This window comes from Ursus arctos, unplaced genomic scaffold (assembly GCF_023065955.2).
Source record: "Ursus arctos isolate Adak ecotype North America unplaced genomic scaffold, UrsArc2.0 scaffold_24, whole genome shotgun sequence".
Lineage (NCBI taxonomy): Eukaryota > Metazoa > Chordata > Mammalia > Carnivora > Ursidae > Ursus > Ursus arctos.
The window spans coordinates 2,107,237-2,133,084 of record NW_026622919.1 but is presented as its reverse complement, the minus strand read 5'-3'; the positions used below and the strand labels follow the sequence as shown (position 1 = coordinate 2,133,084).

Genomic DNA, 25,848 nt, shown 5'->3' with positions numbered 1-25,848 from the left:
TGACCATAGCTCTTGTACCAAGTGTCAGATAAAAATTCCAGCAAGTGAGGGAACACTGTGTCAGAGCTTAATTGTCAGTGTTTCTTCCCTTAGGGACACATGAAGCAATGATGCATCTTACAATTTTTGGCATCTTGAATTTTATGAACAAAATAGCATTTATTTTATACAGATCATAGCCGTACTTTTTGAGGAGCAGAGTTGGGGACAGAATGGGGCTGTGTGGAGTTTAATAATGCAGAGAATCCCACTCTCCACCCTACGGGCTTTTCCCCCTTCCCATTTTCCCATGTTCTTTATATTCTGATCTCCCTCAACAAAGGGCTTGCGGGAACCCTGCGTACACGGCTACAGAGGCGGTCAGTGATTGAGCCATATTTGCCATACTGCTAATAGGTAACGGGAGATGCAAGTTAGTGTCCTTTTGCCCAGAAATCCTGGATGCAGCCAGCCCCTCGATCCCCGCTCCCCAGACGGTCTCCAGTGTTCCCCTTCCTTCCACTGCCAGGAATGGAAGTGACAGAAGGTAGGCTGGAGCCCAGTTAGTGCTTGGGTGTGGCCCGCCTGGCGTAGGTTGGGTTTCAGGGCGATTGGAAGTCACCCGTCAGAGTCAGTATTGATGCCGGGGTCTTCGGTGGGACAGACCGGAGGGCATCGTCATTCTGCATCACCGCACGAGGGAGGACGGCGAGGGGCATGTAGCGTCTTAGAGGTGGAGCTGGACCTGAGTGGGAGCCGCACAACCCAGCCCGCTCCTGGCGCAGTCCTAACGCTGGCTTCTGCACCAGCGCCACACTGAGGGTTTGACAGGGCTGGTGCTGAGTTTATCTGTCAGCTTGGGAAGAGCTGGGTTTTGCAGCCACAGCTATGGCGTGCTTTCCCATCCATTCTGCTCTTGTTTTAGCGGAACTCAGTAAGATCTGACGCATCCTCTAAGGTTCTGACGAGCTGCTGTTGCTGTCGTGAAAGATCTTTTCCCCGGGCGTCTCTCGTGGGTTTTCAGAATGGCGCATGGAAATGCGGTTTACTGCTGCGTGTTGGTCGTCACGCAGTCACCAGGCCCTGTGCTCTGTGGCCCTGAGACAGGCTGTGATGGTACTGTGGTGGCCTCGGGTGCCAGGACTGGCTCTCTGCCCCGCTGGAGACTCACTGCCCGCATGGCTGGGCTGCCGTGATTCACTCAGAAGCCCCGACTCGCAGGTGTACGGGAAGGTCTGCGCTAGTTTCAGTTTCATAGGTTTCACGTCTCTTTAGATCTTCTAAAGTTTATACACCCCTCTTTCTGTATGCCGTTCCACAGACATTTTTCACGCACTTCTTAGAAGTCGTTTAGATAAGAAAAATGTACAGACAGATCTTACAAGTCTTTGGTTGGATGAACTGTGAGAACCATATACTCTCCTATAATCAGAACTGGAGGTAGAGCCTTGGTCATCCGGAAAGGTCCCTCACACTTTCCCGTCAGATTCCCTGCCTGGGAGGCCCCTGGCTGGAGGCCTCGTCCTGACATTGGTGCAGAGGGTCCCGGGCTGGGTCATCTGCCTCCTCTCGCACGACACAGCTTCTGAGATGTGGCCATGTTGCTGCGTGTGTCCGTCCGTAGCTGGTTCCTGTCTCTGACCGGGGAGCGTCTCAGTGTGTGGCTGGACCACGATTTGTTGATCCATTCACCTGCTGGTGCACATTTGGCTTACTTCCAGTTGTGGGCTATTATGAAGAAGGGTGCTGTGGATGTTAGTGTAAAAATCCTCGTGTGGGCGTGTGTTTTCATTTCTCTCGGGTACCTAGGAATGGGATTGCAGGTCGTGGGGTGCTTGTATGTTTTCTGTTATATTTTGTAAGCAGCTCTAAATTGGCAAGATGACAAAAATCATCTGTTTCTCTTTGTAGAGCCAGGCAATCTGCAGAGAAATCTTATTTACAGTTTTCTCCACATGCTCTGGAGACGTGCAAATGTGAACATAAAGGAGCTAGGAGACGTTTGGCTGTCTTTGCAGGAATTTTTAGGTTAGGTATTGGACGTTCTTTTTCTCTCAAATTGTATATATTTCTTAGCGGTGGGGAGTGCATGAGGCCATTTGGGCTTATAAATGTGGCACAGTTTAGGAAATAATAAATTAATTGCTTTTACCCATTGCTGGGCTTGAAAAGGGAAGGTGACCCGCGCCCCCCCCCCCCCCCCCCCCCCGCATCAGTGCCTCTGTCTGGACTGGGCTTTGTGCCTTCCCATAGTTTTCTCCAGGGTGGATCGTGCAAGCACAGCCTTCAGGACCCCAGACAGGCTGTGGTCAGCCAGCCCTTTTTGACAGCTGTGTGCTCCTTCACTCAGCACTGGTTTTGAGCTTCATCCTGCTGATTTGGGTTCCCTCCCCTCCCCTCCTCTTCCCGTTTTCCTCCCCTCCCTTCCCTCTTTCCCCCCTCCCCTCCACTCCTCTTCCCCCTCTTTCTTTCCCATCCCCTTCCCTCCCCTTCCTCTCCCTTTCTTTCTTCTGCCCTCCCTTCCCCCTCCCCTGTCCCCTCTCCTCCCTCCTGTCCTCCCCTCCACTATCTTCTTTGTCCTCCCCCCATTCTCCCCTCTCCTTCCCGCCTTCCCTAGCCCCCCCTCTGCCCCATCTCCCCCTGCTCCCCTCCCTGCTGGTCTCCTAAGGAGCACTTAGTGGCACTCAGAATTCTTGACTGGGGCTGCAGGGGAAGTGTTCGTTAATGAAGAGATGAGAAAGTGAGGAAGAGAATGGAGCCCAAGTCTTGAAAGGAATCACGCCTCTTTGGAGCTGCTCGGTTAGAAGAGGGAACATTTATAATAATGTGGGTTGTTAACTGTAAAGTGCTGGAGATAAATATATAGTGTTCATTTGCTTCAGAAAGACCGAGAATTTTTTTTTTTACAAGGAGAAATATGGTTTTATAAGTTTTATGTCCGGAATATTGATATAGTTTTAATCTGCATTATTCCTCAAAAGGAACCAAAAAGTTCTTCCTTTTTTTCTGAGCTATGGAGACCTTCTAGATTTTCCTTCCTTTTATTTTTTTGTATCATTCGTCTTTTCTCCCCCCTTTTCCCTCATTTTCTCTGCCAATTAAAATACTTGGAAGGAGATGTCTGAAGTACCTTCGGTGTTGTTGAGCAGGGTGTGGGCGCTGCGGTTAGAGCTTGCCTTTCCCAGGGAGTCCTCCTGGCCATCCTAATTAGCCGCGTGCGGCCGCCCCACATCGAGGACTTGCCGTTCCCTGGAGAAGCGGGAGGAGTGGAAGGTAATCGAAGACACCGCCTGACGACTGGCGTGCGTCCCGACCGCTGCTCCCGGCTCTTCTGAGAAGTTTCCCTTTAAAAGTGATGTCGTAGACACTCGAGAAGGATCTTCACAGAAGTGGGGCAGGCTTGCTTGTCTGTTAGTCCCCAGACCACCTCGTCTTTCTCTCTGGCCTCTGCCCACAAATTCTGTGTCTGTTGTGATCCTCTGACCGTCCCGTTCGGGGGACTCGTAGGTTGGAGGAGGCGGGAGGACATGCTTTTTATTTTCAGTGATTCTCTCCAGGGAACTGTGTTTTCCATCTCTTCCAATATGAAATAGTAGAAATGTTGCCATTTGGCGTTACCTAGAAATTACCTTTCTTCAAACGTGGCTCTCAAAAATAGATTATTTTCATTATTCTCTCTTTCTTCCTGGTATGAACTTGAGAAGACTCTTGTTCCCTCCCTGTCACCTAGTGTGGCGGAGACATAAACGATGAGGGAAGGAAGAGGTCCTAGGACATGGCCGGCGTCTCAAGGCAAACGAGAAGACTTACTGGGCTCCTAGGGAGCGTGAGTGAGCTGCAGGCACCGGGTCACCACGCTGGCCAAGGTACGGGAAAGGCAGGAGCATGACTCGTGCCGACTAGATTCCGTGCAGCAGAACACCGAGTGTTGGCCATATACGGGGCACTTTGCTGGTGCTGTGGTTGTGAAGATAAGATGCTTCCTCCTGGCAAAGAACTCCAAGCCTTGTAGGGAAAGTAGACATTAATTCGTTGACTGGTTCATGCATTTATCAACAGCGTGTGTCGGGATTACACTACGCCCAGACTCTGGGCAAAACCAGGTATGGCCGCTGCCACTGAGCAGCACGGAGTCTAGCGGGGGAGACAGACAGCAGTCACACGTCACAGCACGGGGTGGACGGCAGCCAGCCAAGAGGACGGATTCCCTGAACGTGGATGACGGGTGTCGTCACCGGAAGTCGTGTGGAATTCCTGTCGTGTTCCTGATGGGATGCCTACTCGGCCAAGGTCACAAAGGAGGCGTCAGAGCTGTGGCAGCGACTCCCCATCATCGTGTGCTCAGAGAAGGAGGGCGTGCCTGCCACTCACCGGGTGCCGTCTGTGTGGTTAGGGCACTGAGTAGGGCATCAGTAACCTGGAGGAAGAATGCTCCCCCGCCATGCACCTTCCGCAGGCTGCTGGCCTGAGCAGAGAGCCTCCTCAGTTCTACCCCAGGCACCTGCCGACCTCTTCAGTCCATCTTGTTGTCCCCCCCGGCCACTGCGAGGTGGAGGAGTTACTGGTCTTCCAGAGGCCTAGGGAAACAGAGTCAGCGGGGTCAGACCTCAGAGCCTGGGACCTGGACATGGCTGGGCGGCTGCGGGGCATGGCAACGCTCCCTCCCAGCCCAAGGCCCACGTGCGTCCCCAGAGCAGGCCTCGAGCCCTGCAGAGGCAGCCTCCGGCGTACGCTGCTGTCCCCCTGTTCGCACCCTTTCCTGGTCTCTTAGCTGTTCTGACCAGGCTGCGCAGAGGCAACAGCCGGGCGGGAAGATCCCACGTTCCCAGCTTGAGGATGTCCTGTGAAGTTGTACCTCCCGTGTTTGCAGCTGAGGGTGAACGTCCCCTGTGTCCTTCTTGCGCTGTCACCCTGTCTCCAGGGGCCAGGACAGAGGATGTTGATCAACTAGGGACAAGTTTTCATGGGACAGATACAGGGCTTCTCCATCCGCTGTGTCCTCGTTAAGGTTTGGCACAAGATCGCAGGGTGACCTGGAGATCTTGGCGAGCGGGGGAGGTAGCTGTCGCCATGTGATGCTGCTCCGTCAGTAGCTTGTTTATTTGATCCCCACCGGTGGCCCGGTGTTCCGAAACAAGGGGCTCTCAGTGACATCATTTTAATGGGAGACCCCTCGAGCATCTGTCCTTGTACCAGCAGCGCGTGTGCCTTGGGCAGAATGACCTCAGCAGGGAGCCTGGAGCCAAGTGCCAGTGTGCGACATGGAAACCACCCGGCAGAAACATCTGGTTCTCAAGTGGGTCATCGAACCCGGGGCTGTGCTGAGGTGCAGCTTTCCAGCACAGAAGTGAGAGCCGGAGAGGGGGCCCCACTACGCAGGCTGTCAGGACGGAGGCCTGCAGGGCGGGCTGGCCATTCAGTGGCACCCCGTACGTTCCAGGGCTCTTCCCAGCCCTGCTTCCCCATCACTGGCCTCTGTGAAGTGCAGAGGTGAATTTCTCGTTTTTGGAAGCCGTGAGGACCCGTTCCTGATGACACTGAGTTCGCCGAGCGGACTTTGAGTTTTTGCGGGAAGGTCTTGGGAGAGGAGGTGGCAGCAGCTCTGCGGGCTCCGACCGGGGGCTTTGTGCAGTTGGTTGTTTCTTCCTGTGTCACCCATGGCACAGGCTTGTTGCATACAGAGCCCGCGTGGGCGTCGTGCCCCACCACCGCCGGGGCAGGAACTCACAAGGGGGCGCGTCCAGAGCCAGCGCTGCGGCGCCGTGGAGACGCGCCTCACGCCTTTCGGCCTGACCTGCCTGGCACTTGCCAGTTCACGAGGGTGCCCCTGCTCGTGTTTTAAAGGTTTGTGATGAGTTTCATAGTCCCCTTCCTCAGTTATTTTGAAAGAGAGCGTGATGAATTTGGTGCTTCCTCTCGTGTTTTATCTCTCTCTCTCCTGCCTGGCGTCCTGCCAGCCTTTCTCACTGTATTTTTCTCGGCCTTGTGTTTCAGGGCTGTGTGCAGCCGAGGCCAGGGCCGCCTGAGGGATGATGTGTGCGGTGGGGCCTGTCGTAGACCCTCTGGGGGCCGTGGCTCCTCTTCATTTTGGTCAGAGCGCTGAACATGTTGAACGTGTTCACGATAGCCGTTTCAAGTGTCAGATTTCATTCCCTGTCCGGCGTTTTGGAAAAGAGGAGTCCCCGTAAAGGGGGGCAGGTTAGCACTCCCGGTGGATGCTGCAGCCCGGCGCCTGGCACCCATGTGCCCGGGCTCGCGGTAGGAGCGGGAGCACTGACAGCCCCCGCCCAGACTCCCTTGCTGCTGGGGCCTTCTCTGCGAAGCTGGGCGTCTGCGCTGAGCTCCTGCAGGGGGCGCTGGGTGTGAGCTGCCTGGTCTGCTGGCTCAGCTTGAGATTCTGGGGCTTTCCAGGACGGGGGGGGGAGGGGGCATTCCCAGCGGCTGTGGCAGAGTTCGGTCCTGGCACTCGTCACTCCAGGAGGCTCAGTCTGTGTTCTGCTCCTCTTATCCTTTGAGGGTCCGTAGCCCTGTGGTTTGGCCTCACCGTGCAGTTTTTATACGAACCCGTTCAGTGTCTGGTTCCCCATCGGAGTACATGCTCCGGGAAGGCAGGGCCTCCCTGGTTTGGTTGCAGGTGCACCCTGCCCCTGGCACCGGGCCCGGCACAAGGAGGTGTTTATCCACCATTGTTGACTTTGCTGAGCTTGGCTCTTAACCTGGGTGGTCTGGCCTTCCCCCCTTCTCATGCCCTTCTGTTGCTCCTGAGCACAACAAGGGTCTCCTCTGTCGGGGGAGGAGGTCCTGTTTGGCCCCGAGGAGCACCTGCTGTGAGCCCTTCCCAGGCCCTGTCCTCTGTGTGTGCGGAGGCCATGGGGCCGGGAGGGCGGCCAGAGCACGGCCCAGCCCTTCACTTCTGCCATCGGACTGTCTCCTGGAGTTCTTCTCCTGTCCTTTTCCTCTCATCTCCCAGAGGCCGAGTCACACCCTGCTTTCCCTCCGTCCTGTCCCTTCCGTGCTCGGCCTCAGCCCGCTCTCCACCCTGGCCGCCCGCCGTGCCCGGGGCCGACATCCCTCCTCACCCCTTGCATGGAGTCCTTGAGGGTCTCATTTGTGGGCTTGAGAGTGTGAGTGTGTATGTGACAGGCTGTGTGACTGTGTACAAGTGAGGCTGAGTTGTGCATGTGTGTGACTGACCGTGTGTGCGTGATTGTAGATGAGTGTGAGAGTGTATGTGACTGCGTGTGAGTGTGACTGAGAGACTGTGTGCATGTGTGTGCACGTGAGTGTGAGTGTAAGCGTGTATTCCTGACGAGACATCTTGGTTGCATCAGAGTTCTCGTTCCTTCCCAGCTTCCCCCCTCCTGGTGTGTGACGTGGTGTGTGTGTGTGTGTGTGTGTGTGTGTGTGCGCGCGTGTCCTCCTTGTGACGTGTGCGTGTGCCCTTCCTGTCACAGAGCTGAGCTGGGCACTGCAGCTGGGGAGTGATGGCTCTAGTGATTTCGAATAGGTTGGGATTCCTTTAGAAAAGGCGTTCGGGAATGGGGTGGGGAGGGTCCCGCCAGAGGAACAAAGGGACATCCTCTGCCCCTCATAAGAACAGTAAGAGGACAGCGCTGCGTGTGTGGGTGACCAGGCACCCACACAGCTGGCGCTCTTTCAGGGCCTCCATTTACAGTCTAATTGCTTTCCAGACTTGTCCATTGTCTTGTTTTCATCATGAGTCATCCCACTTGGCTACGGAATTACCTTTCCTCCTTTGAAAACGGAGCAAACAGTGGGGAAAGGGACTGTAGTGTGCATGGCGGTGACTGGGGGACTTACGGGGGTGGCAGTGACTATCAGTGTGCAGTGCTGACCTGCAGGCTTGACTTCCAAGGCGCTGCTGTCGGGCTGCACGCCCTCGGCTACGTTCCAGCAACGCCTAACATTGTGCATTGACTCCATGGCTTCTGTTTAAAGTATGATGGTTGGTAGGTGGCTTATCCTTCCTAAAAAGGGCTGATGTCACAAACTAGGTTTTTGAGTAGACACGTACTCGACTATGGAATCTGTTCTGATACGGATACGGAAGGGGAGGAGTGGTGGCCCTGGGCGCTTCCTCCACGATTGCCACCTTAACGTCTCCTTATGCTCTCCTTATGCTCGCTACTTCAGGATTCGGTTTGGCTAAGAATTCCTGGGGTGGGGAGAAAGCAGCATTGTAAATGAAACTGAAGTTTGCTCACTCATAGTAAGACTGTCCCGAAGTAGTCATTCAGGTCGTTAGGTGCTCTAAAATATCAGGGCCCCTGGCTCCCAGCAAGGATTCTGTGCTTTTGGTCACCTTGTTGTCCAAGATGGCTGCTGGGGCTCCAGCTGTTCCAAATGCATTCCACCTTGCATACAGGGAGAAGGAGGGAGGGAGGACCCTCTCTTTACCATTAAGGATGTTTCTTAAAGTTACACTTGGCACCTTCATGGGGAGACTGGGAAATGTTGTCTGGGTGGCCTTGGGCCTACATAAAAATGGGCTTCTGTTATTCAGGAGGAGGGTGGCATGGACATTGGAGGAAACTTGCAGTGTCTGGCATAAGCACCATCTGGGCCGCCACGCCAGGAAGAGCATAACGTGTGCACAAGTAGGAGAATGAATTATCCTGGTGGCAGGTGCCCGGGGACCAGGAGGCAGAAGAATTCAGGGACCTGCTGGCTTTGAGTGAGGATCCCACCCCCCGGTGTGTTGGGGGAGCCATGCAGGAGAGGTGTGGGAGATCGGGGGTGGCTCATGGTGGTCTCTGGCACCACACTGAGCCAGGGGCCACCCTCGAGAACACCCTTCGCTGCTGAGGGGACCTTGCTTATGTGTTACAAGGTTATTTATTCCTTGTAGATGCATTGTATTATATTACACGTTTTGGAAAATTACTGTAAGTCTTGGCTTAACTTATTAGTTTCTGCGAAGACAGCTCATGGAGAGAGACTGCCGGAGGCTACCAGGACGTTCCTGGCTGGGGACGGGCAGGACTGCACTGTCCGGTGACCTCCCTGCTGTAGAAGGTCTTCCTCCCTCTCACCGTGGGAGTTGCCTTGGGGCGACCCTACCACTCACTGGTGGTGGGGCCCTGCGCACACTGTTTTTCCTCATTAGGCCTCAGTTTACACATCTGTAAAGGAGGGTAGACATTGGTGACATGATGTGTGTAAAACACACGCCTTAAATGTCAGCGATTAGTATCTGTACTCAATGTCCTTTACACACAAAAGCTAGTAATCCTTTGCATTAATATTTGCTTAGATTTTTCCCATGGATTCAAAAAAAGCTGTAAAAAAGTAAAATTGAGGTTTAGGTCTTAGTAAAGTTCGTCTTCTGAAGTTCAGAAATTTAAAAGTTCCAAAAATGTAAAGTGTTCCGTATTTGGTGCCAAAGCTTCCTTGGCAGCAACCCGGACCTGAATGACGTGAGCCTATTTCTAGCAGTAAAAGGGGGGAGGGTCCATCAATAAGACCATCTGCAGGTTCGTTAGCAGAAACAGGCATCTGTTTATACATTCACAGTGACCACATGTGTAAAATACAAACATTCAGAATTCTAGACGACGTCTGGGGCCAAGGTTGAGGATAAGGGGCTGTGACCCTGTGGGCTGTCTCGCCCTTTCCCCCGGCGCTCAGTGTCCCGCAGCTGAGGCCCCTTGCCGCTGTGGCCTCCAAGAGTCAGCCTGCCGCTGGCTGTCTGGGTGGAGAACGTCCTGCCGGTGGCTCTGTTCCCAGGCTGCCCCGAGCTGGCTGGCCAGGGATCTCTCACCGGCTTTTCTTTCTGCATTCGGGCGAAGGGAGGGTGAGTCCTCGCTTCTGTCCTGACGGTCTTTTTATTTATTCACTTCTGTTTAGATTTTCAGATTTATGTTGCAGGGTTTCTTGTTTGCTTTTGGCCTTGTCAGGCCCCGTCCTGGTTTTCTTGTTGCCGTACGTGTACGTATAGTGCATAGACTCGTTTTTTTAAACTTGAAGTAACACAATTTACCAATGAAATGATCTTAGAATTTCTGTTTATTTTTCTGTCTTCTCTTAATATGTATGTGGTTTATAAGCTATCCGTAGGATTTACTGTTGAACTCCTGGTTGGACACTGGGGTTGCTGAAGGCAAGACACGGGTAGGGCGACTATTTTGGAGACTCTCTGACACCTTGAAATGGTACTTTTGACTCTGGATAAATGCTTGGGAAGCCCAACAATGTTCTTTGGACAATCAGTTCCAAATAATAAACAATAAACACAGGATACTTTTTTCCTCAAAGCCAAGACACCGCTACTATGGGCTGGAGTAAATGTTGTGCCTTAAGAGTTTCCTGTTCATGTGCGAATTCTGCTAATTTGGCTCCACGTAAATGCTAAGAACAACAAAAAGCATTTGTTTCAGTTTTCCATGGCGGCGTAACTGAGCGCCCCAGAACCTAGTGGCTTAAAGCCACACGTGTTTATTGCTCACAGCTGCACAGCGTGGGCTAGGCCCAGCTGGGCAGTGCTGCTGGGTTCTCCTGAGTGCCTTGGCGTGGCTGCAGTCACCTGGATGCTTGGTGGCGCTGGAAATCTGCCATGACATCATTTACATGTCATTGTACCAGCTGAGATGGCCAGGACATTGTGGGCTGGCCATCCATCCTTCCTTCTGTCCTTTGTAGCCGGTAGCTGGGTCTCTGTGTGCACCTGGTGGCTTGGGTGTGGAGGAGGGGGTGTTCTGGGAGGATGGGCCTGTGTGCAAGTGCTTATCCTGCCTCTCTCTGCATCATACCTGCAAATGCCTCTTGAGCCAGAGTAAGTCACAGGGCTGAGCCCAGGGTGGACGCAGGATGCAAACACAGGGAGGCAGGGTTTATTAGGAGCCCCTGAGTTTCTGTAGTGCCATTTGGTGAACTAACAGATTTAAACATATTTGATGCGTTTCAATTCATTGCAGTTTCATTATTATTGAAGCTTGAATTGTCCCATCGCGAGCTGCAGGGGTCTCTTTTCATGGGCTTGGCTCCTGAGCCCTTTGGACGTGTCCTTGTCCCTCAGGTTCCCCTATCGCTGCCTTGCTCTCTGGTACGGCGAGATGGCCCGGGTTCGTCCTGCACGTTTCCTGTCCCAGATAAGTGTTGGTTTCGTTCAGCAAGAAATCTGTATTTTGAGACTGCACTCTGGGAGTGAGGGTGTTTACGGCCACTGTGCTGCCACGTCTTGTAGGCCTTCTGGAGGGTTCTGCTGGAGCTGTGGGTTGGTCTCTCATGCAGTCCTGTCTGCTGTTGATCTTCACCCCAGTGCTCACCAGCTGCTCTGCACCTCAGAGCTCCCATCCTAGTCATTCTCTCTTGTTCGAAGCCTATCCTTTAGAATTTCCTAGTTTGTATTCTCTCTGTTTTTTGGGTGAACTTTCTCAGTTTCTGCCATCTCAATATATTTTCATTTTACTCTTGTTTTAGGCAGATATTTTTACTGGATATAGAATTGTTTGATACTTATTTTCTCTCCATACATCAAATAATCCCACACCCCGTGGCTTCTGGCGTGGCTTTTGAGAAGTCTGCTGCCAGTCTGAGCGCTCGTAGGGAAGTTTGTCTCTTCTCCCTGTCCGCTTTCAAGGGCTTCTCTTTGCTTAGAGCTTTGTAGATTTACGAGCACGTGCACAGGGTGAATCTCCTTCTGTCCACTCTTCCTGGAACCCCGTGATCTTCCGAAACTTGGGTGTTGGCACCTTCCATCCGTTCTTTTGGCTTCACAGCCATCCTCTACCCGGATATGAGCCCCGTTCCATGGTGCATATGGACCTCACTGAAACTATGTTGGGCCTCCACGCTGTGTTTCACACTTTCCCCGTTAACCCCCGTGTTCGTATGCACCATTGCCTCCCCTCTGTGCTTATACTCTAGTTCGTTTCTTGAGCTCTGTCTTCCAGTCCACACACTCCTCGTTCAGCTCTGTCTAGTCTGTGGGGAAGCCTGTCCATTTCTGTTTAAGTTCTAATAGGACATTAAACTTAAAAAAGAATTCTGGTAGTTATTTGCCGTACTGCTTGTCCCTGTCTCATATTTTCAGTTCTCTTTGTTGAAGTACTTTAAACAAAGTTACTTTATTTTATATCTAATTATTTTGATATCTGAAGTCTTTGTGCATCTCCTTCAGCTGCTGTTAATTTAGTTACCTTTTTGTCACATGCCTGTTTCCCAATGTACTTTAAAAATTTTGACAATGAATTATTTCCCTTTGAAATTTAACTATGTAAAATCTTTGAAGCTTGAGATGAAATTGTTTTTTTGTTTGTTTGTTTGTTTTTCCAGAAATTACTTGGGTTTGCTTCTGTTGAGCACTTAGGGACCCTGATGGTTAAGGTTATCCAGAATCCTGGCTGAAGGTTTTTATATCCCACCCAGTAGTATGACTTTGAAGATCCAGGTCAAGACCAACTTTCCCTCTCTCCACTTGCCTCCATCAGGGTAGAGATGGTGAGTTTCTGTGGCAGCCCCTTGGCAGATGGTTGTACTTTTGGATCAACCTGACTCTGAGTCCAAGTCTTCTGTAGGCCCACCTTTCTGGAGGGACACCTTCTCTTGGACTCCCCACCTCACCTGGGGCCTGGCCCCCGGTCCCTCTAGCCACATGTGCTCCTGCTCAGGGCTTGGCAGCTGCTGTTCTGGGGAAATCTGGCTCTTCCTGTTCACGTGTGTCGGTTCCCGACTTCCGTGTACGGTCTGAACATTCTTTACTTTTATACTTGCTCACCCTCGTCTGTGAGACAGCGCCCCGCTCCCAGCCGTTCCCGAGGCCTGCAGTGTGGGGGAGGCCTAGGTCTGCAGGGCGCAGGACGCCTTGTCATCGGTGGCCTGTCCACTCCTGCAGACACGATGTCCTTCTTGTTCCTTCGAGGCATATAGCAGTGCCAGCTCCTAATCTTAAAACTGAGCGGTGTGATGAAATACTTTAGAGAACGTGAATTACACTAAATCACAGGGTCTGAATGGCATAACCCGACAGTTCTGGAAGAAATAGAAAGTGTAGCCGAACGCCTGCTATCAAGTGTAGGCATTTTCAGTGAAGAACTACCTACTACACTGTAGGTGGATAATATTAAGTTCACCTAAGAATTGAAGGAATTCCGGAAATTTATAGGTCAGTGAGCTGTGTGTTAGCAAGAGCTGTGCAAAACTTGGAATGCCCTGCTTCTGCTTGTTGACGGAAGGTTCCAGTAGATAAAAGTGTTACGGGCAGAAGTGTGATGAATGGATTTTGGTGAGTCGCAAGCATTCCCGAGGGAGGTGAGTCACTGTGGAGCAGGACTCACCTCCAGCTTTAACGTAGATGGTGGGAGACAGCGTCAGGGGAAAGAGGAAGTGGCTGGTGTATGAGGAGCCCACAGCTTTTCCAGGTCTGTGGGAACAAGCCCCCGGGTGACTGGGGAGCAAGACCCCGAGTCCTTTTTGACCTGAAGCATCAGGAGGGCCGCGAGACAGCAGAGGCCGTCTGGCTGTGGCTGTGCGCTCGCTGAGCTGGGCTGCGCGTGCCTGTCGGCGTGTGCGGGAGAGCAGCAGGGCAGCCGGCGGGAAGTCGGGGTGCTTTTGGGGGACGCCTGCACGGGCTGCAGAGCTGCTCTGGCTTCATCCCCTCGCGGGTCTCGGGAAGGCTGCAGGCACAGCAGGTGCAGGGGCAGAGCCAGGAGCAGGCGTCCTGATTTACAGTCGGTGGTCTTCGTGCAGCACCACCTTACGTGCTGTAATTAGTCAGCCCTCAGGGAAGACTGGATGTTGATGACCAGTTAAGGCAGATCTTGAAAGCCAGAGCAGGAGAAAGATGGCAGAGCTGGGTGACAGCCCCGAGGCGCTGTCTGTGGTCATGGAGGCCAGGCTGCCCCCCGGGCACCAGGGAGCAAGATGCCACCTGCTTGTTTGTGTGACGGGCCCTTGTTGTGAGAAGCTGTTGCTGTGGTGTGGAAATCAGCAGCAAACGCACCTCCATCTGAAAGTGTGCTTTTTACGTTGTGCTCTTAGAGCAATGTAGAAACTCTGTGCTTTTCAGACTAGCGTAACTTCTGTGTTTGAAGGACAAGAAAGGAAGTGTGACCCTATAACTGTTTAGCAGTTCCTAAACTCGGACCTACTCTCCACCCTGGGGACATTCCAGGTTTCAGTTCGGAAGGATTTGGCCTGCTTAAAGCATTGTGATGGCTCTTTTTTGGCCCCTGTGCAAAGTGCGAGCTCTTTAGCTGGGCTAAGAGGGGTTCCTGATCTCACCCCTGCCCCGCGAGGCGGCTCCAGCTCTTGCCGTACCCACGCCGGGCCCCAGCCCGACCTTTGGCGTCTCAGCGCGCCCGGGCTTCCCGCCCACCTTTGGCTGGCCGGCGTTTTCTTCCTCTGTCCCTTGGACTCTGCTCAGGCTTCAAGTCTCCCCTTTGCTGTCATCTTCTGTGGCGCCATCCCTGTATCTTTAATCCTTACCACCTTAGCAAATCACTAAACAAACGCTCAGAAGGCGCCGGCTCCTTTGCTCCCCCATAGGATGCTATTTATACTCCATAAGATGTCCCGGACCGTAAGATGTATCATCCTCATCATCTCGCTGTCAGTGTGCACTGGTCTAGGCTTCAAGAAAGGAATGGGGACTTTCAGGTGGCTGAGGACAGTGGTGGTGTCCTCCATCCCTGTCCCCCAACATTTCCCCAGAACGACTCAGAAGAACAAGAGGGGGAAATTCAACTGCATGAAAACCAGGCCCTTGGCATAAAAGACAGTGTGCCCGAACTTGAAAATAAGGGAAACCCCAAATCCCTCCATGGAGTGTCTGATATTCCCTCCCTGTTCTTGCCCCACTGCAAGGCTCTGCAAAGGCAGACTAGGAAAGACCACAGGGACACACAGTAAGGGAGCCGGTGACGGGGCCTGCGGCTTCCCTGCAGGAAGACCAGATCCTGCCCGAGTTTGAAAGTATGGAAGCCAGAGTCCAGGGAGAGCAGAGCAGGGGCTAGTGTAAGTGAGAATCTGTGGGAGAGACAGAACGGGAGGACTTGGCCTTTGGGTAGTGAGTGGAAAAGAAGCAAAAGGGAGATCTCAGGTCTTGTAAGTGAAAGGGAGCCCCGAATTTGAGATCCTGTAACTAACCCTCACTTCCCAAACAAACCGCCCCTGCAGCAGGGGTTGCCAGACTCGGGCCCCGAGCCTGTCACCTTTCTTGCAAAGGAAGTTTTATGGGAACGTGGCCACAGGCATCTGCTTAAATGTTGTCTGGATTGCTTTCGTGCTGCGACAGTCGTAGGAAGAACTCTGTGAGGTGAACGTGAACCTGCCACTGCCGACCGTGGCAGCTGACCCGGCGGAGAGGCTCCCGCTCTTCCTGGGGAGCACGACTCCGCTTTCTAAAGGCTTCCGGTCTCCCTGAGTTCTGAATGGATTCTGTGCAGTCCCAGTAAAAACGCCAACCTTTTTAAAACACAGAGTTGCACGCGCTGATGTTGACGTTGATGTGGGAGCGGGAAGTGCGGCTGGGAGACCAACAGCTACTGGCGACTCGAGAGGACCGGCCCGATCTGAAAGGACTGAGAGCCTAGAAGGAGGCACGGTGTGTCATCCATGTGACAGGTCAACTGAGGCAGGATGGACTTCTAGATAAATGGCGCTGGGACGGCAGTAGGCATTTGGAACAAGGTACAGTTCAAAGCACACTTCACACTGTGGAGAGGAGTGATCCAGAAGTGCGCCAGGGATCCAGACGTAGAAGGTGGAACCATACAAACCCGCGTGGATTCCTCTGATGTCAGCGTAGGGAAGGCTTCCTAGCTGGGGAAGCGCTCAGGGCACAGGCACAGGGCTGGTGGCACGGCGGACAAGCGGCTGCCACAGAGCAGGGTGGGAGCAGGAGAGAGGCACGTGGATGATCCACACACCCCAACGATACGAAAACGGGGCGTCGAAGCTCCTCCCTGGAGAAGTCATTCTTCACTTAGCAGACCGTGGAAGTTAGGAAGGGAGAGAGCACGCCCTGCTGGCGAGGCCGTGGGGGGGGCGGCCCTCCTCCGGTGCTGGGGGGCCGCAAACTGGCATCCCTCTCCGGGCGGGGTTCGACACACATGCACCTGGAGACTCCGCCTGTGGGAACTGACCCTGAGACACACCTGCAGAGGCAGACATGCGCTCAAGGTCACGGGGGGCAGCCTGCTTGGTGGCAGGCAGGCGTCATTGCCAGATGCCGGGATCAGTGTTGGAAAGGGTGTAGAGGAACAGGACAACTCAATGGTCTCGAAGTCTCTCCCCAGAAGATACTCACTAACTGAAGGGAAAATGGGAGCTTTTCAGTGTGGAAACGACGCTACCTCAGTCAGGGGTTCGAAATGGTCATCCCTGGTAATCCAGTATATTGGCCCACCTGATCAGGCTCCGAGGAGGACACTCGTCACTTCTGTCCTGTTCCTCATAGGAATACGTCGTGTCAGTCTGAGGATGATTCAGTGTCAGACCCGAGCCGAAGTTCATGCACGACCCAGCCTGAGGACCTGCCACGGCTTGGGGCCGGTGAGGAGGTGTGAGGACAGACGCCATGGGGGACCCTGTGTGGGTTCCAGACGGGACGGACCGTGTACCTGATCGCTGAGATTCGCTGAGGGCCGGTGGGCGTTAGGGCTGCAGAGCTACCACGTTCCTGATTCAGGCGCTGCAGGGTCGACGGCAGCCTCGGGATGCTGCCTGAGGGCGAGGTGGGAATTCTGTGCTGGGTTTTCAGTTTATGAGTGTTTAAAATGATTGCAGGGTAAAGAGTAAAGAAGGGAAAGAAAGCAAGAATCCCGTCCACTTACAGCTGTGCTTTGCACAACATCTGACACATCGCAGACAGCCATTCACGTTCTCTAACTCAAGATACGGACACTTAAAAATGCCAGAAGAGGATGGAAGGAGTAATGGGCTGGGAGTCTGCAGTGATAGGTTTGAGTCACCGTGGACTCCTGGCATCACGAGGTTCAGTGACTCCTGCTCTGGATGGATCGGAGTCTTCCGGACACGTGTTCTGTGTGCGTGTGTCCTTGCTGCCGTCTGCGTCCGTGCTCGCACTCGGTGGTTTTCCTGCCGCTCTGCTGGGGCGACTTCTCGTTATTGCTTCTCTCCAGCAGTGGCTTTATTCATCCCCCAGCACATTCCTCTCTCACTTCCTGAGAACTGGCTCTGCTCTCTCTCTCCTCATTATCCCTCTGTCCTCTTCCCCTGGGTGAGGTTGGAGGTCTCCTGAATTAACGATAGGGAAGACAGCTGTGGGGACACATTTCCGGCAGGAAGAGTCACAGGCCTGCCCGAGGCCCAGCACCAGGAGCTGCACATCACCCAGCATCCCGATTTTCCTGCCTTGATTTATTTTTTTACCTGAGTTAAGATTTGGGAGGGGAGTGGTAGTGGTTAACGATGTTATCATAAGTTTCTATTTCCTTTTCCCTCAGTTTAGGGCTGAGGAGTATTAAGATTCCTTTATAAACTCACTAAATGCATTTACAATTAAGGATTTCTCTCATTTCTTCTCCCTTTTGTTTCTCTTAGCCTAATTTTTGAGTCTGCAAGTTATTAATTTTTTGCTGTGGTGAAATAACTTATTAATTGACTTAAGTCCTGTTTTGAAAAAGGCCGAGTGTTGAAGAGTAAAGCTTAGAGCTCAACACGACACGGCAGGCCCTCCCCTTTCCTCCCTTCTGCAATGGTCTCTTCCAGCGTGTGGGAGAGGCGGTTAGCTCCGAGGCTGCGGGGACTGGGAGGGACAAAGCTGTGGTTTTCCCCAAACTCCACGGACCAGGAGGTAAAATGGTCACCGTCCTGGAGTTAAAGGCCTCCAGTTATTCTCGGTGTGGCTCCCAGCCGCCAGGAAGGGGCACAGGCACCTGGCTGTCCCTGTGCTGCACCCATCACGTGCCTGCAGCTTGTGCGCGCCCAGCTGTCCGCTTCCAGGCCAGAAGCCGGACCCTGCAGAGCTCAGCGGGTCTCACCTGCGACGTCCTCCTTCCAGGGGCGCTGCTGCGGGACGCCCCTGCCCCTCCAGGGTGGGTGCTTCTGAGTTGAGTTCACAGCCTTGTCTTCCAGCCCTGTTTCTCAGTCCCCTGTCTCCCTCTCCAGGGAATGCCCGTCCTTTCCCGAGGCTCGGTCTCGGTTCCCTGTCCTGACTGCACGGGGGCCCCTGACTTTTCCCTCATGAGAAGCTGTTTAAAGTGCCGTGATTCTTCCAGACGGAGCTCCCTGTGGTGAACGGTGGGCCCAGCGGACGCGGGTCCCGGCTCACCACTTGGTACAAGACACACGCGCTCCTCTGACCGTCTGCCCTTGTCGCCTGTCTGCCCTTGCCGGCCCAGTGCTGGGCACAGCTCGGAAGCCCGAGCAGCATCTATAGGCGGATCTGACCCTGCGATCCAGAGCAGAACTGGATGGCGCTCTTGCCCGAAAATACAGCAGTGTCTGTCAGGTAGTAGGAGCTCCACAGATATTTGTTGGCTGAACTATTGGCTCAGTCAGTGAGAGAAATGGTTCACAGTGTGTGTCGCCCTCCAGGGCTTTCATTGGTGATGTAGGGACAACTCGGTTCCCCTGGAAATGGTCTTGGCTCTGAAGTCCCGCGTCACACCTGTGTGGGGAGAGCGGCGGCGCTCCTGCTGTGTCTCACGTGGGTGAGCCCCTCCTAGACTCAGGGAATGGGGTGACAAGGGTGGTTTTCTCCTGATTTCCTGTTCAGACCCAGCGAACTCGGGAGAGTAACGGAGGGAGCGGCATTCCTGGCTGGATGCTGATGCCGCCGGCCCTGCTCGCGATGCAGGGGCGCGTGTGGCCCCGAGGGGGCGGCGCTCGGGGCAGGTCTTCGTGGCGCCGGCCTGTGCTCTGTGCAGGGTCGGGTGATCTCATCCCATAACCCTGTCTCTAAACGCTGGCCGTGGGGTGACGGCCTTCGTGTTCCGACTCAGGTCCACGCCTTCCTGGGGAAGGAGCACCCGTGAGAGTTGTGTCAAACGAAAGGCCGGACCGAGTGCGTGCTCGCGCGGAGGCCGCTTCTCTGGCCGGGGCTGCGGGCTCGGCGCTGCCCAGCGCAGACTGGGTTCGGTGCCTCACACTGCCGCGCCGGAGCCGGTACGTGGTCTATGTGGTTAGACTTCGTTGGCTCGTTTTCATGAAACACTTGGCCAAATAGTAAGATAATAAAGAAAACATGGCTCGTAGTTATGATCTTCTTTCCTGGCGTATGAACAATGATGAATGAATTTGTGTGAATGCAATTATGTCGGTGCGTTAACATACTGGTAAATGGGGTGGGATCTTCCTGTAGCTGGTGTGCTGTAATTCCAGCGATTATTTAAAATATGTGGTGGGCTGGTATCTTTTTTTTTTTTAAGATTTTATTTATTCATTTGACAGAGAAATAGCCAGCCAGAGAGGGAACACAAGCAGGGGGAGTGGGAGAGGAAGAAGCAGGCTCCTAGCGGAGGAGCCTGATGGGGGACTCGATCCCAGAACGCCGGGATCACGCCCTGAGCCGAAGGCAGACGCTTAACGACTGCGCCACCCAGGCGCCCCGTGGTGGGCTGGTTTTTATCCACGTCCTAATGCCCAGAACCTGCGAACGTTACTTTTTGTGGCAAAATAGTACATGTTACTTTACGTGGCAGAGTCGGGATTGCAGAGTCGGGATTGCGTTAAGGGCCTTGAGGGGAAGCGCTGGTTCTGGCCCCCTGGGTGGCCCTACAGGAAGTCACACGTACCCTTAGGAGAGAGAGGCGGGGCCTTGCGACAGGCCCAGCAGAGCGGGCGTGTGAACACGGAGGCAGACCTGGGAGTGAGCCGGCTGCAGGCCAGGGGATGCGGGGGCACGCCGTCCGCCACCAGCCGCTGGCAGAGGCAGAGAGAGGGTTCGTGCCCAGAGCCTCGGGGCGTGTGGCCCTGCCGACATGCGGGGTTGAGTCTCCGGGCCCCACGGCTGTGAGAGAATGAACTTCTGGTATTTAAACCACCAAGCGCGTGGGGATTTGTTAGAGCAGCCGCAGAAACCTCACGCCCGCGGATGTGCCGGGGCCTTGCTTCTCACCTGTAGGCGCGGTTCGCGAATGTGGCTGCACGGCTGCCGGGAGCCCAGCTTTCGCGCCAGCGCCTCCTCCACACCGACAAAGCCGGCGGTTCCTTCGAGACTTAGGAAGGAGACAGAGTATTGGATACGTGTGTGTTCTTGTTGTAGACCTGTGACTCTCTCTCTGGACATTGCTTGCTGGTCCCCTGGGCGTGTTGCCTTCACACCTGTGACTGCGGGGGATGGTCAGGCCCCTGCGGGTGTTTCGGGTAGGCTGACTTCTGAGGCCGCTGACTTACCCCATTGTGGTTAGCACGGGTGAGGAGCCGGAATCCAGAGGGACCCGGACCCCTGGGCTCACTCTCGGCTGCTCTGCCCTCTCCCATGCCCGCTTCTTCGCCAGGTGCTGTGGGTTCTGCTCGTGGGGCTCTCACCGTGAATGGCCCCCGCCCTCCCACCACCAGGAGGGAGCACCGCACTGAAGCACAGGGACGCCCTGCGGGAAAATGCACATTTTCTCTGGAAGCAAATGGGTACTGTTTGTCCGTGTATATTTATTATTCACACATAAACAAACATTATTGCCCACCTGCTGTCTACCAGACACTCCAGGGTGGAAAAGCTTATTTCTGTTGTGGCACTGGGAGGAAATGAACGGGGCTTTGAACCGTCAAAGTGACCTGTTTTATCTTTCATGCTCCTATAGATATATACATGTGTGTATATATTTTTTCCCCTGAACCATTTGAAAGTAATTTGCAAGCATCACGTTATCCGTAAATACTTCAGTGTGTAGTTTTCCAGAACTAGGACTTTCTCTTACATAATCACTGTGCATTTATCAAAATTGGGGGATGTAACAGTGGTTCAGGACTGTGATCTACTTGTTTCATAATCAGACCTCTCCGGCTGTTCCAGGAACGTCCCGAATCCCCGCCGGCCCCGTCTGCCCTGTCTGGGCTCCAGCCCAGGGTTGCGCACGGCCTCTGTTGCTGCTCACTCTTCTCCCGTCGTTCTCTCATGCCCTGGGCACTCTGGTCTTGCCGCTCCGTCCACGTTTTCCTGTGGCTTTTCCAGGGTTAGCACTGGGCTGAGCGTTGGTGGCGGGAGGGGCGCAGCAGGGGTGGTCTTGCCCTCAGGCACCTGCATGAGGCGCCTGCCGTCCCTCGTCCCATTGTTGCTGACGTGAGGTTCGACCACCTGATGAAGACAGTGTCTGCAGTTCCTTCGGTGTCTAGTTATGATTTTTCCCTTTGTAAGTAGGAAGTCACTGTGGGGAATCCTTGGAGGCTGTGTAAATACCCTGTTCCTTGTGCTGGCTTTGCTTCCAATGATCGTTCTTCCCCGAGTTGGTCGTTGCTGTGATGGTTGCCAAATGCAGATTTTCTAATTCCGTCCTTCCTTCTATATTTGTTGGGGTTCTACTGTGAGGAAAGCTTTCTTTTCACCCCCATTCATTCATTCATGCATTCGTTCGTTCTTTCAGGCCAACACAGAGCAAACAGCTCTTCCTTGGTTCTGAGAACACTCTGCTCTGGTTGGTGTCTGAGGCTCCGTTTGCCCCGGATCTGGCTGCTGCTGGCCCTTGCAGCGTGCTCTCGTGTCGCGCACGTGCCCTTCCTTGCTGCCTGGCACAACGAGATGTAGCAGGCTTGCGTTGTGCTTCCCTGGCGAGCCCTTGGGAGCCAGGGCCCAGGCTGTCGTGGGCTCAGTGCCCCCAGCCCCATGACCCCAGCGCAGAGGAAGTGGTTTCAGCGTTGCCGCCTGAGTCGGGAAGAGCAAGCTCTCCAACCCGACCTCGGGGTTTGTGCGCAAGGGCCTGCCCTCAGAACTCTGTGTCCAGAATGCGCTGGGCTGATTCTTTCTGTCCTGCAGCGCCTTCCGATGGGCTTTGGCAGGACATTGAGTTCATTTGTTTTTGTTTGTACTCCCTGCTGGGGCTCCCTCATCTTGGTATTTTTTATTTTATTTTTTGAGTGTGTAAGATATGAACATAATTCTCCAAGTCAGGACTATATGAAAAGTGGGGCCTCGTGTGGTGTCACGTGCCCACCGCGGTCCGTCCGCCTGCCGTGGGCACCGGATTCCAACTTCAGGCTTATCTTTCTTATGGCTCTTTTTTAAGTGGGGAGATCTGCATTTATTTTCTTGTTTCCTGTTCTTTTGTCCACAAAAGGTATCATAGAGGGACTTACACTCCTTTCTTTGTCTTTTTCCTACGTCATAGTATATCCTGGCCATCACGCCGTCTCTGTTGCTGGGACCTTTCTGATGGTTTTCAGAGCTGCGTCACCTCCAGTTTGTGGACGCGCCGGACTTTATCCAGTCTCCTGCAAACGCAGTCAGATTGCTTGTGACGTGGTAACCACAGACCATGCTGTGCCCAATATCCTTGTTCGGATGTGTTTTGTACTGTTAAGGATGTATCTTCAAGGAGAATTCCTAGTAATGGCGTCCCTGGTCGCATGAATGCCCGGGTGGCCCTTTCTTGGTTGTTGGCAAGTTCCCTCTCATGAGGCTTGCGTACCATTTTGTGTCCCCACTGGCAACACGCGAAAGCGCCTGACCGTGGAGCGCCTGGTGGTGCTTGCTAACATTTGCCACTGTGTGTGGCCTGGTAGGTGGGGGATGCTGGTTTTATCTGTTATTTTAAGTGAAGTTGAGCCATTTCATATCTTTAATGGCCATCTCCAAGTCTTTGGCTGTGGATTTTTCAAGTCTTTTGCTCATTTTTCTCACAGAATATGTTTTATTTCCATAATGTTTCATTTGACGGATGCCAGCTGGTCTGCCCTGTGAATCACCTGTTGCCTTTGGCCGCCGGATCCATTCTAGCGAGGGAAGGTAGACCAACAGGGTTGTCCTGGAGAGCAGGATGAGGTCACCCGCAGGGAGCACGCTTCTCTGCGTGTGGGAGGACTCTCCAGTCAGTGCTCTTCGGGGACGGGTAGGGCAGGGTTGTCCTGCTCCAGGAGAGAGGTGAACGTTGGCGGGACACTGTTGATCAGGGTTTCCTAGAAAGAGTCAAACCTCGGAGTGCTGTCAGGTCACCTGAGCTGTCTGTGCGGCTTCTTTCTGAGATCCTGTGTCTCCAGGTGGCTGGAGGGTGGCGTGGTGGCCGTGGAGCACTAGTGCCTGGGCTCGAGGCTCCCACAGCGGTGCCTGGGGGCAGACAGGAGACAGCCCGCAGGCCACCTCACCCGGCGTGGGTCTGCCCTCCTGCTCCTGTAACATCAAGAACCGAAGAGAAAAAATTCGACTCCCCAGGTTTCTTTCCAGAATCATTTGCATGATTCAGATTCTCTGCAGTGAATCAGTCTCCTGGAAAGTGCTCCTCCCGGGGAGGCGGGGGACCGCGATTCTCTGCTAATGAGGCTGCTGGCTCGAGCACCGTCCTCTAGCAGAGGTATGTCTGGCTTCTACAGAATCGGATGCTCGAGAGGACCCGTGGTGGGTGATCCTGAGCGGCTTCAGTCTGGACGTGGGCCATTCTACTTTGGACCCTTAGATGTATTTTATTTTGAATCTTGAGTGAGATTCGTTTCAACGGGAGCCTTAAAAGTGGAGGCTGTGAGGGTTAAAGTCAGATGGCATATTGAATGGATCAATTCTAGTTAGAGCTGATGGCCCCCTGCTGTTTTGTCACATCGGTCCCCAGGGAGTGGGTCTGCCTGTCTGTGTCTTCCCTAAGCACAGTGCATCAGCACGCATGGGGTTCACAGTCCAGTGTCGGGCAGGCCGCAGGCCCAACCCTCCTCTCTGGCCCCCGTGCCCACACAGCACCGTGCACTCAGGAGACGCTCAGTCACGGGTGTTTGTGCCTCTGTGAGAACTGTGCAGATGAGTCCCCACAGCATAGCCACAAAGTTGTCAGTGGTCAGGAGAGGCCCCATGGCTCGTGTGGCTAAGTCCTGACTGTTTCTTGTTTTAGGGCATCCCTTCACTAGAACGAAGGACGAGCCTCACAGCGTAAGAGGTTAACAGTGAATTCTAGGAAGCTCAGAAACGGGAGGTGTGCACTATCTCCAGCCCCTCCGCGTCCACCGCAGCTGGTTTCCTGGAAGGGCCCGGCCTCCTCCCAGGTGCGCCTGGCTTCGCATCATGGCTTCCCGAGGCCTCGCCTTCTGTGCTGTTTGCTTTGGATCCCACACACTCACCCCCCGACTTGGCAGCCCGTCTCCACCCTGGGGCCCCGTCAGTGCCCGGAGCTCAAGCATAGGGTTCGATACATACTGGCCAGATTGGCTGGACCAGGAGTGTGTGGGTCAGATTTACGGTTTCCATTCTTCGTTATGCTTTTGGTCCTAAACATTGGCCATTTGAAAGTTTCAATTTTATGGAAAATTGCAGATGTTTTAGGATTTTACTGACGTATAAGTAGCCAACAGTACTCGATCGTTTACATGTGTTTCACGTGAAGCGGCTGCTGAGGGCGTGAGTCGGTGTGTTCAGCCCGGAAGAAGCATGCGTGACGGGGCAGTTAGGAGGATGCGACGTGCAGGCGTGGCGTGCCGCGCAGGTGCCTGGGAGGAGAGGCTGGGGATGCTGGTCTCGAGGGCAGAGCGCGTATGGAGGGCTGAGGGCCTGTGTCGGGCTGGGAGGAGGACATGCGTTGCTGGGGATTGCTTCTGGCGACAAGTACTGGGAGATGTGCTAGATGGTAGTAGTAACCGCTGCGTGGCGGGTGCTTTGTGCTGGGTACTACCGCTGCGTGGTGGGTGCTTTGTGCTGGGTACTACCGCTGCGTGGTGGGTGCTTTGTGCTGGGCACTATTCTAAGCACTTTTCTCTGTGAAGCCATTCAGTGTGCACAAAGACTGTGAGGTGGGCACTCCCTCTGGCCCCTCCGTTTTACGGAGTTGAAGTTGAAGGAGCAGGGGCGTGGGGAAGTGATCTGCCATGGTCACAAGCCTGGGATAACCTGGGCTCTGTCTGCCCCAGAGTTCTTGCTCTCAGCTGTCTTACTGTGCTTTTTCTCTAGCTCAACAATTACAAGTTCATCATGAAGTCTAAAGGTAAATGGTTCCAGGACTGGTTATACACTTTAGTATCATTAGGCTTCTGGATGATTCTCTGTTTTCTTGAGTCTGCTCTCGTGATGGCTGGATAGCTGCTGCAGGTCCAAACGTCACATCCTTAGAGTTGTGTTCAAAGAGAAAGAAGGAGAGATAGCCATTCTCTTTTTATCAAGAAGAACACTGTCCTTCGAGTCTTCCGCTGGCTTGCTGTGAGTCTGTCTGGTCAGGCTTGCTGCCGGGTGAGCTCTGCGGGAGGGATCAACAGGCATGGGAGACACCCCCATTTTTACAATTAGTTTTGCTCTCTCTGTTACTGAGACTAGATGTATCTCCAGGGCAGTGGCAAGAACGGACTGGGGCCTCGCCCCCCTCGGGCTGCAGCCTGCCTGGGGCCCACCAGTGCCGAGTGCGGAGGTCTAGCCTCTGCCCCCTGGCCTTGAGCTCTGGTGGGTGACACAGTGGCACCTTGAGGGCTGGGACTGGCCCTGGGGTGGCCTCTTATGCAAAACGGTGGCCGGCCTGTAGCAGTTCTGCGGGATTGCAAGATAGTGAAGTACCAGAAAGGGGCATTTTTTATTTGGATCGGACTTTGCTTAGAAATGTTACTTCAAACGTTTCGAAATTGTTATCAGATTATTTCGTATTCTGGAGTCTTTACGTGCGAGCAGGAGCCCCTTGCGAGGCTGGTCGACGCTCCGGTGGCTCCCAAGCAGCAGAGGCTGGTGGGCAGGTGAGCATGTTGACGTCCGCGTTCCCCACGGCAGTGTTATTCTTAGAGAAGTTGAGCGCATCTCTCGGTCTGCTCGATAAATCATTTATTTACTCATAGAAA

The 25,848-nt window shown here is 53.8% G+C and overlaps 1 protein-coding gene across 6 annotated transcripts in view; it reads left to right on the top strand.

The window, feature by feature from the left end:
• RPTOR (regulatory associated protein of MTOR complex 1) overlaps window positions 1-25,848 on the top strand; it is a 329,837-nt gene that overhangs the window by 96,449 nt on the left and 207,540 nt on the right. The window contains exon 1 of one of the 6 annotated variants that reach the window (XM_044378715.3): window positions 19,398-21,254. The exons of the other annotated variants lie outside the window; for them this stretch is intronic. Coding sequence (XP_044234650.2) covers window positions 21,240-21,254 — 15 coding nt within the window. The 5' untranslated portion in view covers window positions 19,398-21,239. Of the gene's footprint in view, window positions 1-19,397; window positions 21,255-25,848 lie in introns of those variants that run through there. 6 annotated transcript variants of the gene reach the window in all.